The sequence below is a fragment of the Indicator indicator genome, unplaced genomic scaffold (genome assembly GCF_027791375.1).
Source record: "Indicator indicator isolate 239-I01 unplaced genomic scaffold, UM_Iind_1.1 iindUn_scaffold_210, whole genome shotgun sequence".
Lineage (NCBI taxonomy): Eukaryota > Metazoa > Chordata > Aves > Piciformes > Indicatoridae > Indicator > Indicator indicator.
In genome coordinates, this window is record NW_026539285.1 from 41,229 (window position 1) to 59,894 (window position 18,666).

Below are 18,666 nucleotides of genomic sequence, written 5' to 3' on the forward strand. Positions count from 1 at the left end.
GCTCCTCTCGGGGGTGCCCCTGCGGTCGGTGCCAACGCGGAGCCGGTGCTAAGCTGCAGGCTGTGCCTGTGCGCTCAGAGCTGCTGGGGCTGCTGCGTTGTGCTTCATGCTTTGAGATCCAGGCACCGAGTGCCTCTGACCCAGCACCCAGCCGCTCGCTGCCGAAACTCAGCTGCAGAGAAGGAAACAAAAACCCTGAAATTTCCCCTCGGGGTTAGGTCGGGGTTGGGGTTTTGCCTAACAAAACCGCGCCTGAGTTTGCGAAAACAGCTTCCGGGCTTCTTCGGGGCCAGACCTTGTGCTGCGCTGCGGCCGTGCGAGCTTCGGTGCAGGGCGGCGTGGCCGGCACCGGCGTCCTGCCGGCGGGCGACGCTGGACACAGGCAGGCTGCCCGGGCTCGGCGTGGCACCTCGGGGGCTCTTTGGGACTCAGGAAGGGCCCCTCCGTGTCAGACCTGTCCTGAGCGTGGGATCGTGGAGGAGAAGCCGTGGGGAGGTGTCCGGCGGAGCCGGGCTAGGGGTTAGTTTCCAGGAGGGTTTGTGCTTTAGGTCACCGGCGAAGGGCTCCGCCACCGCCGCCGCAGTGCCGCCCTGGCCGCCGCCGTGCCCTGCGCCTCACGCCTTGGTGCAGGTGCTGGGGGCCGAGGAGGAGCCCCCCGAGCTGAGGTCGTCCTGCCACTTCTCCAGGCTGCGGCGCCGGGCGTTCATGAAGAAGTTGCTGACGGTGGTGAGCTCCAGCCCCAGCTGCTGGGAGATGGTGATCTGCATCTCCTTGGAGGGCCTCTTGTTCTCCTTGAAGATGGCGAAGAGCGTGCGGCGCTGCAGGTCGGTGAACACCAGGCGGGACTTCTTCTGCGAGCCGCTGCGCTCCTTGCTGGGCTCCTGCTCCTTGCGCTTGCAGGCTGCAGAGGGGCGGCCACAGGGAGACCAGGGTTAGCCGGGGGTGCCTGTGCCCACCTCATGACAGCCGCTCCTCAGCCCCCACCCTCCGGCGGGACCCGCAGCGACACAGTTGGCCTGCAGCCAGCACCGCCCCAGCACGCTCCCGGAGGGCTCCCGAGGGGTCCCGAGGGGTCCTGCTGGTTCTTGCTCCCACATGTCAAACATTCAGAGAATCACTAAATGGTTTGGGCTGGAAGGGACCTTCAAGATCCTGCAGCTCCAATCCCCCTGCCCTTCTGCTCCCATTTCCCTCACCCACAGGCAAGAGGGAAGCTCCCAGCACCCACACCAGCAGATCCTCTCCCAAGAGATTTTCACAGGATGGAGAGGTGCTGGTGATGAGGACACAGGATGGAGAGGTGCTGGTGGTGAGGACACAGAGGGATGGGCAAAAGCCCATGGCAAGGGAGGATGCCCTCCCAGCTTTGCCCTGTCTGACCCAGGCCAGGCTGCTCTGCTGCCCTCATTCACCTTCTCCAGCATCAACATCTCAACTTCTTCACCATAATTCCATCAACCTCCCCAACAGCCAGGTGTGAGCTGAGCATGGCACCACAAGGAGCCTGAGTGCTCAGGCTGGGGCAGGGGCCACTCTTTCACCAGAGTTCAGGAGGGTTTTGGTGGAGTGGCTCTTTCTGAGCCTCTCCTGCATCCATTTGCAGCTGCCAGCTGCCAGCAGCTGCAGCAGAGCTGCGTCTGGGAGGAAAGTCTGAATGTGCTCCTGTGTCACCTGCCCTGGGTGATCCTGCTTTGGATGATCTCCAGAGGTCCCTTCCAACCCCCACCATTCTATGAAGGCCAGGGTGAGACCATCCCAGATACCCCAGGGCTGCAGCTGGGATTCCAAGGAGCAGGCTGGCAGCAAGGATCCTCCTCCATGGGCATGCTGGAGGCATCACAGTGAGCCCCTACCTGTGTGCCAACAGCTGGGCTCAGGGCTCCAGACACCATCCCCCCGAAGGCATCACCCCTGGGCTCTCTGCACCTCGGGCACACTCCATAGCTGACATTTTGCTGTCTGCCTGAGGTGCAGAGGCAGATCTGGGGCTGGTTTGTGCCTTTGTGTGGCAGCTCTGCAGCGGTGCCCAGGGCCGCGGCGAGCGCCTGTGCCGCAGTTCTGCTGGGTTCCGGGCCAGCAGCAGAGCCTCCTGCTCCTAACATCACTAATTTATGTCCAGAGATGGCCTCTTCCAGTTATTGGGAGCCTGTCATCAATAATGCAGAGGCCTGAGCTCTGCAATGCATTCAGTAAATACCTTCCTGCAGCCCTGCAGTTTGCTCTGGCGAAGGCAGCGTGCAGGCAGAGGCTGCTCCTTGGAGTGGCAGAACAGGAGGGGGGGGGGGGCAGCTCCCTCATCAGCCAAAGCTCTCTTCCAGGAAAGCTGCAGTGGAGGGCAGGGAAGTGGCCATCCTGAGCCCCAGAGCAACCTGACTGAGGGCTGCAGCTGGTGCTGGACATGTTCTGCAGAAGGAAATGGACAGCAGGAAAGAAGAGAGAGCCACGAGTGGGCAAAGAGAGAGAGCCAAAACTGGGCAAGAAGAGAGAGGCACAAGTGGACAAGAAGACTGATCTGATCCTCTCAGCTTGACAGGGTGCTGCTGGGCCGGCTCATTGCAAGGCCACCACCACCTGGAAAGGTTGGAGCAGATGATCCTTGGGGTCCCTTCCAACCTGGCATTCTGTGATTCTCTTTGCATGGCAGCCACACAGAAAGAGCTCAGGGACAGGTCCAGCACTGCCTCCCTCCGAGTGGAACCCAGTGGTCTGAGGGTGCTGGGAGCAGTGGGATGGGCCCAGGGAAGGACAGGTTGGCTTCAGGTCCTGCACCAGCACTGTTTAAAAGTGCTGCTTCCAAGGAGGATGAAAGATTGCTCTGAAGGAAAAGCAAAGCCCCAGGGTGAGCGCAGGAGGTGAGGGCAGGAGCTCAGGGGCAGCAGCCCAGCCCCTCAGCACTTCCCCTGCTAAGGAGGCTCCTCTCCGGGCAGATAACAGCTGCTCAGCTGCTCAGCTGCTCAGCTCTACATATGCAAAGCACTCCATCGATTTTTGATTAGCAGCTTTCCAAGCCTCAGGTTAAGCCAGTGCTGAAATATTTGGCTCCTGGAGGCAGGTGGAGCAGAGGCAGGCAGGCACTGGGGCCCTGCTGGCCACCAGAAGAGAAAGAATGAGGCCAAGGGAAACGTGCCCTCCTCTGCCCACATTTAACAGCTTCCACCACAGCTCCCGTGGGCAAAGAGCCACAGCTCCCTGCTCTGGGAGAGCCATGAGTCCCCCGTGCGTGGCAGAGGTGGTGGCTGATATGTGCTGGCCAGTGGTGGGGGTTGCTTCTACCTCTGCAAGCCCACCTGAGGTCTGGGTTCTGTGAGAGCTTCACTCACCTTTAGCTGAAGCCCAATTCCTGCACATTTCTGCGGGCAGCTCATCTGGCTCCTGATCTGCACCAGCAGTACCTATTTGCCATCTCCTTCCTCACTAGAACCCAGCCAGTCCCAGAGCTGTGGAGCCTGCAAACACCTAGCAGCATTCCAGGGCCTTGCCGACCAAGCCTGGAGACCACCAAGAGTAGAGACAGGCACAGAGGGATCTGCAGACCCCTCCCATCCCCTTCCCAGTCCTGACACCAGATTCCTTTGGAGACCGGTAACATTCATGAACATCTCCTGTGGTTTTCTGTGCTGGGAAGGACACGGAGCCAGCAGCTCCTCCTGCACACAGAACCCCAGCATGGATTTGATGCCAATGCATCTCCCAGCTCAGGTGTCTGCTGCTTTCCAGCCCATTAGGTGAGGGATCTTTGAGCAGAGCCCCTGCAGCACTCCTTAGCAGCCTGCTGTTTCTCAGGGCCACATTTCCTGGCCCATTTCTGCTGCAAAAAACCTCCTTTTGTCTTGCCCCCCTCCGGATTTGGTTCCCTGCAGTGTCTCAAGCTCTCAGGTAATCACCAGCCCGACGCCATTTTTACTCTCCTGGCAAAGGGGAGCTGGGGCCAGAGAAGCAGAGGGCAGGAGCCAGGCAGGGCGCAGGCTGCCCTGGGTCCAGCAGGCAGCTACTCCTCTCCATCACCCACAGGTATTGATCATAGAATCACAGAATCATAGAATCATTTTGGTTGGAAGAGACCTTTAGATCTTCAAATCCAATCATTAACCCAGCACTGCCAGGGCACCACCAAACCCTGACTCTCAGCACCTCATCTCCACAGCTTTGAAACCCCTCCAGGGCTGGGAACTCCACTGCCCCAGGCAGCCTGGACCAGGCCTTGACAATCCTTCTGGGGAAGAGATTGTTCCTCGTTTCCAACTCCCCTGGTGCACCCTGAGGCTGTTTCCTTTTTGTCCTATCACTTTTGTCCTTAGGAGTAGACACCAACCCCACCTGGCTCCAACCTCCTTTCAGGAAGTTGTAGAGATCCAAAACGTCTCACCTCAGCCTCCTCTTCTCCAAGCTGAACAGCTCCCTCAGCTGCTCCTCCCCAGACCCTTCCCCAGCTTCCTTGCCCTTCTCTGGACCCCACGGTGGCAGCAGGGTATGGAACAGAGCCCACCAAACCCGGTCCTCCAGACCTCTCCTCAAGTCGGTTTGGGAGGCAATCCGATTGTGCCAGGGATGCCTGGGCCGTCGGAAGGGTTGCCCAAGGCTGCAGCAGCCTCTGGGCTCGGCGGCGCCGCTGCCAGCTCCTCCGAAGGAGGCTTGGCCAATCCATTTGATTACCTCTCGGAATTAAGTATGCGCGAATGGCAGCCCCTCGGATCGATACAAATTAGGTTAAGTACTCCGCTGTGTACAGGATCGTTATGTAACGAGGGGAGATGCAAATCACCGCCTCGTCGGCCCCCCGCCGCCTGCCCTCCCCTGCCCTGCCCGCTGTCAGCTGCGGGCCCCTGCGTGCCAGCCGCTGGGCAAGCATGGGGCAGGACCCAGCCTCCAGCTGTGCCAGGGCAGGGGCAGCTTGGACATCAGGAACGATCCCTGCCTGGCAAAGGCTGCTTGGGCACTGGGACAGGCTGCCCAGGGGCCCTGCCTGCAGGTGTTTAGAATCTGTGTGGATGTGGTGCCCAGGGAGGTGGTGCCCAGGGAGGTGGTGCCCAGGGAGGTGGTGCCTAGGGAGGTGGTTTAGCGGCTGCCTAGGAGCAAGGTTTTTTTTTTTTTTTTGTGAGCTCCAGGCTGGGCTTGATGCTCTCAAAGGTCTCTTCCAGTCTCAGCAGCCTCTATGGCTGCAAAGGAGTGCAGCACAAAGGGTTAATTGCATTCCCCCAGAGCAGATCCCCGTTACTGGAGAAGCTCCCAGGCCAACCCCTCCGGACCAGCAAGATGTTCCCTACGCCACGATTCCTGCCGGGAGATCCAGGGATTCCCACAGCGCTCCCAGAGAGAAGTGCAGGACCTGGCTGGGTGCTGCCAGGAGCAGGTTTCCCTGGGGCTCAACCTGGCTCTCCTCCTTTGAACCCTGGCACGGAGGACCCAGCTTTGCCAGCCCCAGCTCTGGCACCCTCCAGCTCCTCGAGGAGAGAAGGTCTGGGCTCTCGGGCTCTGCCCCATTTCTCCTGGCACGCAGCAGGTCTCAGGCTGTTCGTGTCCCACCTCCTGTAAAGCTGCTGTGCGGCTGGGCTGGGGCTGTAAATTGCGGGGGGCAGGGGCCATGCCCCCTCCCCGCGCCGTGCTGCTCCCCCCCTCTGCGTGCAGGCTCGCTGACAGGGGCCTCTAAGTACCTCTGTGATATACTCCCATCATTAATACCCAGCAATAAATAATGGATGGGCGAGGGCCAATTTATTGCACTCCCGGGCGAGAGGCAGCAGCAGCCTGCGCAGCTGCAGCCTCCTCCTGCTCACCGAGCTCCGGCCGCTTGCCCAAGCCAGCCCTGCCCTGCAGCCCCCCCAGGGCCTCTCCTGTGACCGAGGCAGGGAGCAGCCCCTGACACCCAGCTCCCCCTCGCCCTCCCCTGGCAGCTGCAAAAGGAGCAGAGCCCGTTCCTGGCAGGCTGCTGTCCCGGCCTTGTTGGGGAGCTCTCAGGTCTGGAGGAAGCTGCTGGGGTCACCGCCCAGCTCCTGCTGCAGCCTCGTTGCAGGGCAGGCCCTTGGGAGACCTTTCTGGTCCCAAAGGGCTGTGACCAGCCCCCACGCAGCTGGGGGGATGCAGGGACAGACAGACAGACACCCCCCACTCCCGCACAGCTGCACCAGCCTCCTCCAGGTGCCAAAGCAGGCTCCTGCTGGTCCAGCTGCCAGCAGCTGCATTCCATCACTGAGATGTGATGGGCAGTGTCACCCTGCCTGCAGCCCCCACTCTGGCACCCCTAGCAGCAGTGAGGCTGCCCAGGCACAGCTGGAACCTGCAGGCTGCATGTGGCAGTCTTTCACCACGGGATTTATTTGCCTCTTCTTCTGGAGGCTCTCCCTTTTGGATCCCCAAAGAGTTTCCACTTTTCTGTTCCCAGGATTTAAATTCCCCTGGGCACAGCTGGCACCAAACACTGCCCTCAGCCAGTGCTGTGGCAGCAGCTGCAGGCTGGGCTGTAAAGCTGAGGGGGGGCAGAGCAGGCCCTGCCCAGGAGCCTGGAAGCTCTGAGTGGGCTGCAATCCGAACTTCCTGCCCTTGCTTTCTGTCCCTGGCACCCAGCAGCTCTCCCCCAGCTGTGGCACTCACACCCCCAGGCTGCAGCTCCCTCCCAGCACCTCACACTTCCAGAGCGCTGAGCCCAGTCCCCTGGGCCCTCCTGTGAGGGCAGGCATGGAGCTGCTGAGTCCTTGCTGTGTGCCTCCAGAGCCAGCTGCTGCCAGGAATTCTGCCTCCCGGGAGAAGGCAGGAAATGGCCATTTCCTTGGAACGGCTGCTGACAGGCAGCCCTGAGGAGGGCAGGAGCTAAGCTCTGCTGACTTATCTCTGGGTAAGTCAGGCCTCTGCTGCCCTGCCGGCTCCTCAAGCTCTGCTGGCACCGCAGCTGGGCACCAGGGCAGGGCTGGGAGGAAGGCTGCTCCTCGCCATACCATCAGGTTTGCATCCCCCTCCTCCCAGGGGCTCAGGGATGCCCAGTGCCAGCACAGGGGACAATGGTGGAAGCTGAGGCATAGGAAGTTCCATGGAAACAGGAGGAAGAATTATTTCCCTGTGAGGGTGACAGGACACTGGAACAGGCTGCTCAGGGGGGTTGTGGAGTCTCTGGAGATATTCAAGACCTGCCTGGATGTGTTCCTGTGTGGCCTGCTCTAGGATGAGCTCTGGAGGTCCCTTCCAGCCCCTAACACTCTGTGACTCTCTGTAACTTCAGCGGCATCCTGTCCTTCCCCCCGAGCACCGGCACAGCAGCCTGCAAGCAAGGATCCCAGCACGGTGGAGGGAAAACTTGGCACCAGAGGGACCAGGAGGACAGAGGAGCAGCAGCTCCGGGAGCTGACACCTGAGCCGTGGGAGCCTCTTCCCCGTGCCGGGGGCTGCCGTGGTGCAACAGCTGGAGGGAGAGCCAGCAGTGTCCTCACCTGACACAGCACCGAGCACGATAGGCGGGGAGGAACAGGAAAAGGGAGGAGGAGGTGTGCAGGCTGCTCTCCGAGGAAGACTTCCCCCTGCTCTTCCTCCCGCTTCCCAAAGCCGGGCGGCCCAGCCAGGCCCCCTCCTCCCCCCCTGCTGCCCATTACGGTGAGCTGAGAGCTGCTGGAAAATCAGCACTCCTCATAAATATGTTCCCTGCTTACTGGGAGATATTTTGGTCTGGCAGACAATTTGTGTCCTGGGCAGCTGCCAGCCTCTCTCGCTCGTCTGATCATTCCTTTGTGCAGCATTTACCAGTGCCTTCAGTCCCATCATCCCCCCACCTCCTTTTTTTTTAGTGGAGTGCTTTGATTTTATAGCTGAAACCACCCCCCCCCCCCCCCCCCAAACCAGCCCCCAAATGCTCCCATTTCTTTTCTGCTTGCACTGCTATCTGCTATCAGCCAGCTGACTGCTCGGTGGCATTGCTGAACCCGCTTGAGACGAGGCTGTTCTGCCTGATTCCTGCCTACACGAGAGAGAGAGAGAGAGAGAGAGAGAGAGAGAGAGAGCGCAAACTGCCCAAGGCTCCATAAATCAGAGAGCCTTTCCTGCACGATTGATGGGGCTGGATCCAGAATCTTGTACCTCGGCAGAAGAGAGGCATCATCCATAATGCTCCCTCTGCATATTCCTCTCCAAAAAGTATGAGGAGGCTCTCTCTGGAGACAAGATAGAGCCTTAAATACAAACAGATTGCTGCCAGAAGCAAGGGAGGCATTTTTTTCCTTGCTGTGTCTAGCGGGGATGAGATGAGAGGCAAAGGATTTAAGAGACAAAAAGGGAGATTAAGGCCAACCATTAAGGGTTGGTTTGTGTGGTACCTGTAAAGCCCTGCAAGAGATTGCTTAGGTAGGCTGAGAAATGCCCAGCACTGCAGAGGCCTGAAGGATGGGGCAGGCTGGCATCACAGGTGATGCCTCTTGGTCCTGCTTCCCCTCTTGGGTTAATTCTCCAGGCCCTGCTCCACTCTGAAGGTAGCCGCGGAGGAGCTCCTCTGAGGCGAGGAGTCTGCCGCTCCCGGGGCTCAGCCGTGCTGGGTTACCCACAAGGAGTTTGTCACCTCGCAGTGACTGGGAGGGGTGACAAAGCCACCTGCAGCTGCTGGCTGGCAGGGCAGTCTAGGTCAAGATCCTGTGAATAATCCAAGGGAGGAGGGAGAAAGCTGGGCAAGGTGGGGCACCTTCTGGGTCCAAACAGCTCCAAAACGAGGAAGGGAAGGCACAGCATCAGCTCCTGGGAAAGAAGCCTTTTGGCAGGGATGTGTTCCTCACCACGAACACATCCTGGCACCTGGGAGTTCGAGTTTGGGACATTTCAGTTCAAAGGGTGACAGCCGAGAGCTGCTAGGGAAAAAGGAGATGCTGAGAACAATCTGATTAGAAAGTAGAGAAGGAGAGGCTGGAAAAGCTCAGGCTGAGTAGCTCACCGTTGATTGACTAATTGTTCCTTAACAGGAGGAGAGGGGAGAAAAAGCTGGCGACCTGCAGAAGCGCTGCTCAGATTGCTCCTTATCAACCCATCAAGGACCCGAGAGAAACCTTTTGCTTCCCCAACAGGGTATTCAGATGGCTGCAGCGCTGAAAGGGAAGGAGAAGACAGGGCAGGAGCTTCTCTCGGCAGGCTGCTGCCTGAGCAGCAGAATTTATCACCCAGCAGCACGGTGTGCCACGTGGAATGTGCAGCCACGGATCTATAGCTGAGGAGAGCACTAATATCTCAAGCCGCTAAGCACCTCTCAGAGGATCTCTCTCTGCCTGTATATTTAGTCGGTTTTATATATAGACCCCACGCTGGATGCCGCTGTTATTATCCCTTCATTTTTAGCTGCAGCTGCAGACACCAAAGGGCCTCAAAAAGGGCACAGAAAAGCACCATTAGGAAGGGCACGGCCAGGCAGAGGACAGACAGACAGCTACAGTGCAAGGGCTGGTGGAAGGCTGAGGAATGAGGTGGGGTCGGCTGCTCCTTGGTGGGCTGTGGAGCCACCAACCTTTGCCCCTCACTGTGCCCCCACTCCCGTCCGCCAGGCCCCGCCGGCATCAGGGCTCTTACTCCTCTGCTGCTCACCTCTGCCGCCCTTTGCCGTGTCCTCCCGGCTCTCCTGGAGCCCTCCATCCCTCTCCTGCTCATCTTCTTCCCCCCATCCCTTTCATTCTCTTCATCCTCCCCTCGGCGCTGCCGCTGTCTCTGGTGCTGACGGGGCCGCCGCTGTCCCGGGGCTCTGCCCGAGACTCTGCCAGCCGCTCTCGGGGCCCTTCCCGCCCTTCCCGCGGGGGCAGAAGACCGAAGTCGACCTGCTCCCGAGAGCGCAGAAGCTCCACGACCCTCGCTGCATGGCGAGACCCTCACTCACGGCAGCAGGCGGTCACGGCGGGGCAAGAGGGGCAAACGGAGAGGGGCTCCCCGAAGGTGGGGAGACGGAGACCCTCGGGGGAAGAGAGATCATGGGAGGGATAGAGAGAGACCCTCGGAGGGAAAGAAAGAGACCCTCTGGGGGAGAGAGAAGCCCCCAGGAGTTAGGGCGAGTCAGGCCAAAAGCAGCGGGGCTGGCCCAGCCGCACCCCCGCTCCCCCCCCCGGGCTGTAGGTAGGGCGAGATGAGCGTTTTGCAGAAATGAATCATTGATGGGGTTCGGGGAGAAAAATGTTTAATCATCGACAAGGTGATGCAGCGAGCGGGAAGTGCAAACAAGCAGCGATTTGCTGACTGGCCCGGAAAAGCACCGAGAACACCGGCGGGACCGGGATGACCCCGCCGAACGTCGCCGTGCTCCCCGGCACCTCGCGGGGACACCTCGGAACCACCGCACACTCGGAACACCCCCGGGGGACTTCAGCCGGCAGCTCAGGACCAGCCCGAGCCCGGTGGCTTAGCGGAGAGCACGGCACGGAGCCATCTGAACTGCTTTCCTCCCGCGATTACCAGGCAGGAACGGGCTGGTAACGGCCCCGGGGCTCGGCGCTCTGCCGGGGCTCGGCAAGGTGGAACCCTCTGAGCTCCTTGCCCGGATAAATCCCCTGACACTCCTATGGATCCTGAAGATTTTTCACCCGGGCAGAAATTTAGGGACTGCCCCACTGGGCCACGGATTCACCAGGGCTTCCCCGAGCCCCTCCCGTGGGTGGGGGGGTCCGGGGAAGCTCCTGCTCAGAGCCGCCGCTGCTTTGGGGCCACCCCGAGGGGCTCCCCAGCTGGTTTTGGGGAACAGGTGCCCGGGGGGATGTAGACCCAGGCACTGGCTTTTTTTTTTTGGTGTGAGAAGCCTCTGTTCAAAAGCCTCATCCCTGCTCCGGCCAGCTTGGAGGCAGCTCCATGTCCCCTAGAAGCATAACCACCACTTCTCCATCAGGAAAACATGGCCAGGGTCGCCCCAAAAAGATGTTCTGCCCGAGAGGGGATAAAAGAATCCATTTCCTGATGGGAATGCTTCGTTTGCAAAGCTCTTTCCCACTCCATGGGGAATCCATGGCTGCTTGGCCACCCAGCTCTCTCCAGACGTTGGTCCTGGATTGAGAAGCATTCAGGGGGGACTTGGGGAGCGTTCAGGGGGCTTGGGAAGCGGAGCTCTGGAACTGTGTGTGCCGTACTCCATGTGTAGGGTGTGCAGATGCCATTCCCACTTTTCTGCCCTGTCTCTGGGTCTCCATGGGGAACCCCCAGGCCGGAGTGGTGCTGGGAAGGAAAAGCACCACCAGCATTACTGGAAGGGAGGCGTCTCAGGTTCCAGATCAATGCGAGCCAGGCCCAGGCGTTTATGCTGCTGTTGCCAGCATTAATGCTCTTTTAATCTTCTCAACATTATCTGCATTGATTTCCCTCTCCAGATACACGTTTGGGTTGAGGAGGCGACATCACCACGTGCGAAAAAAAATAACCCACCCAGACCGTTCCTCCTCCCCTGGAGGGATTCCAGACCTGCCTGCATGCAGCCCGCTCTGGGTCACCCTCTGGGCTAGGCTGGAGGATCTCCAGAGGTCCTTTCTAACCCTCCCCACGCTGAGATTCTGTCCCTCCTGCGGACAAACCCATTCTTCTGTCACAGACCTTCGTCCAGATAACAATTCGGACTCCTGGATATCCAAGGAGGGTTGGAAAGGATAGGACGAGTTTGGAGCCACCCTTAGAGCCAAAGAGACCAGAATCCCCTGCCCTAAGTCCTCTTGTTCCCATCCTGGCCAAGCCAGGCTCTGAAAGGGGCTGCAGAGCCCTCGGCGCGACCACGGTGGCCCTGCAAAGTCTCCTTCACCTTGAAAAAAAGCCAAGAGGAGCCCCCTGGAGCCCCCGGGCCGGTGTCTGTTAGATCCACAGCATCTCCAGTCCCCTGGCTGTCAAAGAGGGACATCCCCAGATCACAGCTCCTCGCCCTTCTGCTCTGCCACATCCCGCATCCCACCCCGTCCCGCACACGCCTGCCGCGGCAGAGGGAATCCCGCAGGACAAGGCAACATCTCGGCGGGCTTGGGGGGGCTACAGGCATCCCCCTCCTCTCCAAACCACATCCGTGCGCCTGGCTCAGGCGAAGGAGGTGTCGAAAGACCCCGCAGCCCCCTGCAAAGCTCTGCCTCGTCCCTGTGCGGGACTCCCAGCGCGGCAGAACCACGCGGTACAGCCGTGGGGCTCCGGGGGGAGCCGCCGGGACCCTCCCTACTCCCCCGGGGCAGGATGCGGGGGTCGGGGCAGCCCGTTTGTGCCCGCTCGGTTCCGCAGCAGCGCGGCAGGATCGGGAGCAGTCGCGATGCGGCCGCCCCGGGTGCCAAACCACGTTGGGGGGGGCATGCCGCTGTCACGCGTGTGCCTGCCGTGTCCAAGCCCTCCCGGTTACCGGATCACCGCAGCCACGCAGGAGATGCGCGACCGGCCCGGTGCCCTGCGGGACCGAGCGGTGCTGAACGCGGAGCTGCGCGCTGGGTGCGCGTACCCTGGGAAGGGATTTCGCAAGGTCTCAAGGTCTTCCCGAGCACCCCCCTCCCCGGAGCCCCCAGCACTGCCCGAGGCGCGCTGCCCCTCCCGGGTCCTCCGATGCGGTGCGACGCGGACGCTACCGGGGTGGGGGTGTCGCTGCCTCCCTCCCCGACCCCCCCAGCTGGGTGGGGGCGCTGCCGGGGGTCGCTGCCCGCCCCGCGCTGACCCCCGCAGAACAATGGGGGCTGCGACGCCCCACGCCTGCACCAGGGGGCGCCCGCGCGCGCTCCGCGGGACAATGCGGCCGGGCCCAGAGGTGCGCGGAGCCGTGCGGAGCCGTGCGGATCCGTGCGGGGATGCCGGCTACCCCCCGGCCTCTCCACCCGGCCCCGCTTGCTCCGCAGCCCCGGTCCGCCCCCGCCACCGGCGCTCGGTCTCTCCCGGTGCTCCCGGGAGCGGTTGAGGGATGCACGAAGCCCTTTCAGCACCCGGTACCGGAGAGCAGCCCCGGCCCCGCCGCCCCGCCAGCGGCGGGACGCAGCCGGCCTCGCAGCGGCCCTCCGCCAGCCTCCAGCCCCGCTCGAGTCCCGGGAGCCGGGGGAGGAGGGGAACAGGCCGACTCCCGGTCCTTTTCCCCGCGACCGGCGGAAAGGGGAGGCCGCCGAGCCGGGTCCGGTAGTGGCGGGGGGGAGCCCTGCGGTGCCGCGCTCGGCTCCCTGGAGTGTGTCGGTGCCCTGCCCGCTGCCCGCTGGGCACCTGCCCGCCCCTACCTGCCAGGCGCAGGGCCGACATCCTCTGGAACTCAGGCTCCTGCAGCCACTTCCACATCCTGCGGAAGGTCTCCCGGCCGGACTTGAGCTTGCTCCAGGGCTTGGGGTTCCGCAGCAAGTCCGAGAGGGTGCCTTGGGAGCGGCACAGCACCCGCTGGGCGAAGATAGCCTGGGGGATGCTGTAGCGCTTCAGCTCGGCCGTGATGCGCTGCGCCACCTCCTTGGTGTTGATCTCCTCCAGCTGCCCCGAGCCGCTCCCCGCCGGCCCGCAGCCCGACGAAGAGGAGGAGGACGGCGGCCGGTCGCGGCCGGCGGGCAGCGGGGGCCCGTGGGGAGGCGGCGGCGGGTGGCCCGGGGCCATCCCGTTCAGCGCGGGCATCATGGCCGGAGGGGTGCCCAGCCCGCGGGAGAGGTGCTGCTCCCCCCGCGCCAGCATGGCTGCGTGGGCCTCGAAGTTGGGGCTCAGCATCTTGTCGTGGCCCGGTGGCCCGTAGCCGTGCAGGCCCTGCTGGGCGCCGTGCAGCGGGCCCAGCCCGTTGCCCAGCGGCGAGAGGCTCTGCCCCACGGCTGGCATCTCCTTGTAGGGGCCGTACAGGTTGTTGACAGCCGGCAGCCCGCGCTCGTCCCGCATCAGGGCGAAGCCGCCGCCGACGTTGCCCGAGAGGCGCTGGTGGTGGTGGTGGTGCGGGTGGTGGTGCGGGTGGGCGTGCGGGTGGTGGTGGTGCGGGTGGTGGAACTTGTCGGAGACGGTGGAGATGGGCGGCAGGGGCTGGAGCGGCGTCAGGGTGGTGTAGGTGCCGCTGATGCCCACGCCGGGCGGCGAGGACTCGCAGGGCACGCTGATGGCGTGGTGCAACGGCACGGAGAGCTCGGGCCGGTACTCGGCGGCGCCGTCCAGCAGCGAGGCCATGCTGGGCACCATGGCCGGCCGGGCGGCGGCGGCGGGGGGCAGCTCCTGGTGCGGCGGAGGCGGCGGCGGGGGGGGCACCCGGAGCGGCCCGGCGCCGCCGTGCCCGGCGTGGTGCGGGCTGGGACTGCCCATCAGCTCCGGCTCATGGCCGGCCGCACCGTGCAGGCTGCCCAGCGGCTCCATCGCCAGCTCGGGGTTCATGGCAGCGGGGCATGGACATGCGGAGCGCCCCGCAGCTCAGTCGCTCATCGGGCGGCCGGGCGGGCGGGCGGGGAGGGGGATGGCGGCGGCGGCCGCGCCGGGGCCCCGGGGGTGATGCTGCCGCCCGATGCCGCCCGCTCCACCGGGCCCGCGGGCAGCGCCCGCTCAGCCGGGCCCGCGCCGGCCCCGCGCCATGTCCGCGCCTCGCCGCCGCCGCCGCCGTCTGCGGTCCGCGGGAGGGAGCTGCCCTCCCGCTCCGCCCGCCCCGGGCCGGGCCTGCGCCAATGGCGGGCGGCAACGGGCGGGGCGGTGGCGGCGGTCGAGCCTTAAAGGTGCCGCGGCCCTTTGTAACGGCGCTGGGGTGGCTGCGGTTTCTCGGATACGCTGCCGCCGCCGTCGCCGCCCCCGGGGATCCGCCACAACCGGCCCCGGGGATCCACCATAACCGCCTCCGGGGATCCGCCACCCTGCTGGGTTCCGCCACCCCCCGAGATCCGCCGGCCTGCAGCCCGCCGGCCGCTCGGTTCCTCCCGGGGGGCAGTCCGACCCCGAGCGCCCCGCTATCCCCCGGTGCTTTCCGGTGCCTCAGGCCCCGTGACCCCACCCGGGCTCTTCGGTCCCTTCCAGTCCCCTCCGGTGCCGCATTCCCCTGATCCTCCTCAGAGTTCTCCGGTCCCTCCGGTGCCTCAGTTTTCCGTGACCCCTGGGTGATGCTCCTCGCGTCCCCTCCGCTCTCCTCAGCCTCCTCGGTCTCCTGAAGCCCGGCCTCGAACGGTGCCACACCGAGTCCCTGAGCGCTACTGGTGCTGGTGCCAGTGCCGGTGCCACTCTCCCGGCCGCCGGGATGCAGCCTTTATGCGGAGCTGGCGAGCCCTGGGCGGCAGAGGGTCCCGATGGAGCCGGTGGTCGAAGCAGCCCTGCCCCGCATGCCCGGGGGCACAACCTGGCACCACCCACAGCCAGCTTTGGCTTGGCAGTGCCAGGTTAGTGATTTGACTCCATGACCTGAAAGGCCTCTTCCAACACAAAGCATTCCAGGATTCCATGGCTCTGCCCTTGCCAAAGCCACCTGGTGAGCGACTGCAGGGCATCGACCGGGAGCTGGCAGATACAATCCCTGGTGCCAGCTCAGCACATCTCTAGCTTTGCTCCAAGCTGTGCCCACCTGGCAGCTGCGAGGTGCCCTGAGTGCCCTGTCCCTTGGGATGCCACCACTGCTGGAGTGTGCCACTGCTGTCCTGCCTGGTGGGCAGGGGGTTGCCAAGGGGATCAGGAGTCTTGGGGACAGGAGCCTCTGGCATGGAGCTGCCAAGCATGGATCTGACTGCTCCAGCAGCCCCTGTGCTGGGCACCCATGCCAGCTGGGCAGTGCTGGATTGTGCACACTGTGCCAGGCTGTACCAGAATGTCCCATGCTGCACCTGATAGTGTTAGGCTGTGCCATGCAGCTGGTGCCAGCTGTGCCATGTCATACCACGCTGTGCCTGGCTGTTGGGCCGTGCTGTCCCATGCTGTGCCAGGCCATGCAGCCGCTCCCAGCAGAGCAGTTCCCTCTGCTGCCCCCCTCCCTTTTGCTGTAATCAGTAAGGCAGAGCCTGGTGCTTGATGCCAGCCCTATCTCAGACCTGTTAACCATCTCTGTGCTTCTCAAGGTGCCACCTCCCCGTGCCCTTTTGCCAAGACACTGGGGAAAATAGACAGAAAGGGCATTTTTTTGGGTAGCCAGAGTGCAACCTGGGCTGGGCACAGGGAAGAAGAGAAGGGCCACGGGGGAGAGCTGTAGGTGCTGTGGGCAATGTGGATATGGGTGCTGGACAGAGCTGGCTGCTGGCAGAGCTGGGTAGGGCACCAGGCCCCTCTCCAGGCACCCAGAGTCTCCTCCCAAGCAGGCTGTGTGTGGCAGCCCCCAGCTGCCCTGCAGCTTTCCACCAGGGCTCCCCAAGGCTCCTCGAGCTCCGGGGACCCTCCAGGCAGCTTTTCACCACTCCCCAAGCTGGTTTCAAACGAAACAACGTTCCCCCCACCTCCGCCCCAGCCCAGCTCCCCCTGCCCCTGTCAGCTGTGCTGGAGAAGAAGAAAGGAAGGGAGAAGCCCAAGCGGAGCCCGGCGTGAGGTGCCTTTGTTCCGGGCAAGTTGTGCGTGAAATCTTTTTGTCCCTGCCGCAGGAAGGCAAAAGTTGCAGTTGGTTTGGGGAGCAGAGGGCCGAGGGCAGCCCGGGCGCGGCGGGCGGCAGGGAAGGGCAGCGGCTGGGCAGAGCCTGCCGGAGCCGGCGGCTGCAGATGTGCCGGCGGCGTCCTCCAGCTCTCCTCTAACCTCCTTGCCCTCCTTTTCTTCTCCCTTTCCCTTCCCTGCCATCCTCCTTCTTCTCCTCCTCTTTACCTCCTTCCTTCTCATTTTCTTGTGCCTTTTACTTTTCTTCCTTTTCCTTCTTCTGGTATCCTCTCCTCTCCCCCTTTACCTCCGTTTTTTTTCCCCCCTTTTCCTTTTTTCTTCTTCGTTTTCCTTTTCTTCATTTTCCTTCTGGTGTCTTCCTTTATCCCCCCCTCTTTACCTCCTTTTTTTTTTCCTTTTCCTTTTCTTCTTCCTTTTCTTTCCCCTGGTGTCCTCCTTCTCTTCCTTCTTTCCCTCCTTTACTTTCTTTTCCTTTCCCCCCCCCCCCCTTTCTTTTCCCTTTCTTCTTCATTTTCCTTCCATTTCTTTCCTCTGGTGTCTTCTTCCTTTTCCTCCTTTTTTCCCTTCTCCTTTTGTTCCTTTCCTTTTAAATATTTCCCCCCTTTCCTTCTTTTTCCTCCCTCTGGTGTCTTCTTTCTTTTCTTCTTTACTTTCTTTTCTTCCTTCTCTTTTTCATCTTCCTTTCCCTTTTAATCATTCTTTTCCTTTCCTTCTTTTTCCTCCCCCTGGTGTCCTCCTTCTTTTCCTCTTTCTCCTTTCTTTCCCTTCCTTTTCTTCTTCCTTTCCCTTTTTCTTCTTTTCCTTTCCTTCTTTTCCTTCCCCTTTCCTCTTCTTTTCCTCTTTCTCCTTTCTTCCTCTCCTTTTCTTCTTCCTTTCCCTTTTATCTTTCTTTTCCTTTCCTTCTTTTTCTCCTTTCCTCCTTCTTTTCTCTTTTCTCTTTCTTCCTTTCTCTTTTCTTCTTCCTTTCCTTTTTCTTTCTTTTCCTTTCCTTCTTTTCTCTCCTTTCTCCTTCTTTTCTTCTTTCTCCTTTTCTTCCTTTCCTTTTCTTCTTCCTTTCCCTTTTTCTTTCTTTTCCTTTCTTTCTTTCTTCCCTTTCCTCCTTCTTTTCCTCTTTAGCTCCTTTTCTTCCTTCTCCTTTTCTTCTTCCTTTCCCTTTTAATCATTCTTTTCCTTTCCTTCTTTATCCTCCCCCTGGTGTCCTCCTTCTTTTCTTCTTTAGCTCCTTTTCTTCCTTCTCCTTTTCTTCTTCCTTTCCCTTTTAATCATTCTTTTCCTTTCCTTCTTTTCCTTCCCCCTAGCGTCTTCCTTCTTGTGCTCTTTACCTCCTGTTCTTCCTTTCCTTCTTCCCCCTTTTCCTTCCCCTCTCCCAGGAGAGCTGAGCCCGGGAGGTTCCCCTGGAGCCAGCCACCCCAGCCCCTGCCCCTGCTGCTTTTTTTTTTCGGGGGGCGCTCGGCTCCCCCGACTCCCGGGAGCTGCCCACGGGAGCGGGAGCCGTTCCCTAAGGATGCAGCCTGATCCCGCAGGGGGATGTGAGCTCCACGGCTTTGCCAGAGCTCCTCCAGCACCTTTCATACCTCCGATGAAATACAACTTTTGGCCGCACAAAAAATGAGCTGCTCGGCCTCCCTTGATTGCCTATTGATCCCCTGCCTGCCCCTTCCCCCCGCCCTCTCCGCACGCCCCCAGCCTCCTTTGGGCCCCTGGGGCTGCCCCTGGGGGCCGAACCAACCTCCCTGCCCGGGTGCCAGTCAGAGGGAGCTGAGCTGCTGCCTGGCTGTGGCTGGCACGGGGCGGGGGCAGGCTGGAGGGGCATCTGGCAGGGCTGGATCTCTCACTTCCACCTTCCCTAACAAAGGAAAGAGGAGGAACTGATGATTTGTGGAAAGAGGAGGCACTGATGATTTGTTTCCCCTGACAGAAGGATATTGGCAGAATTCAGGCCTGGATTTGGCCTTTTCTGCTTCAAACTGGCACCTGAGGATGGCATTTGGCAAGGGGTTGCCATACAAGGGGGAGTGTCTGGCTCTGGGGTGGTGCCAGAGGATGGCAAAAATCCTCCTGGTACTCAACCCAGTGTGTGGGTAGGCAGTTTATGGGTACTCAACCCATAAATGCCAGCAGGCATCACAGCTGTGCCCAGCAGGGCAGCTCCAGCATGGCACCAAGCTACTCTTGTGCTATGCCTGGGCTGGGCACAGGGCTGGGCACAGCACGAGGCGAGCTCTGCCCTTCTGCCCC

At 61.5% G+C, this 18,666-nt stretch overlaps 1 protein-coding gene across 1 annotated transcript; it reads right to left on the bottom strand.

The window, feature by feature from the left end:
- Positions 1-614: 614 nt before the first annotated feature.
- Positions 615-14,256, bottom strand: ONECUT2 (one cut homeobox 2). The gene is made up of 2 exons (XM_054398945.1): positions 13,146-14,256; positions 615-901 (listed from the first exon to the last, which is right to left on the bottom strand). Exons 1-2 carry the CDS (start codon positions 14,254-14,256, stop codon positions 615-617), a joined length of 1,398 nt encoding a protein of 465 aa, XP_054254920.1.
- Positions 14,257-18,666: the final 4,410 nt, after the last annotated feature.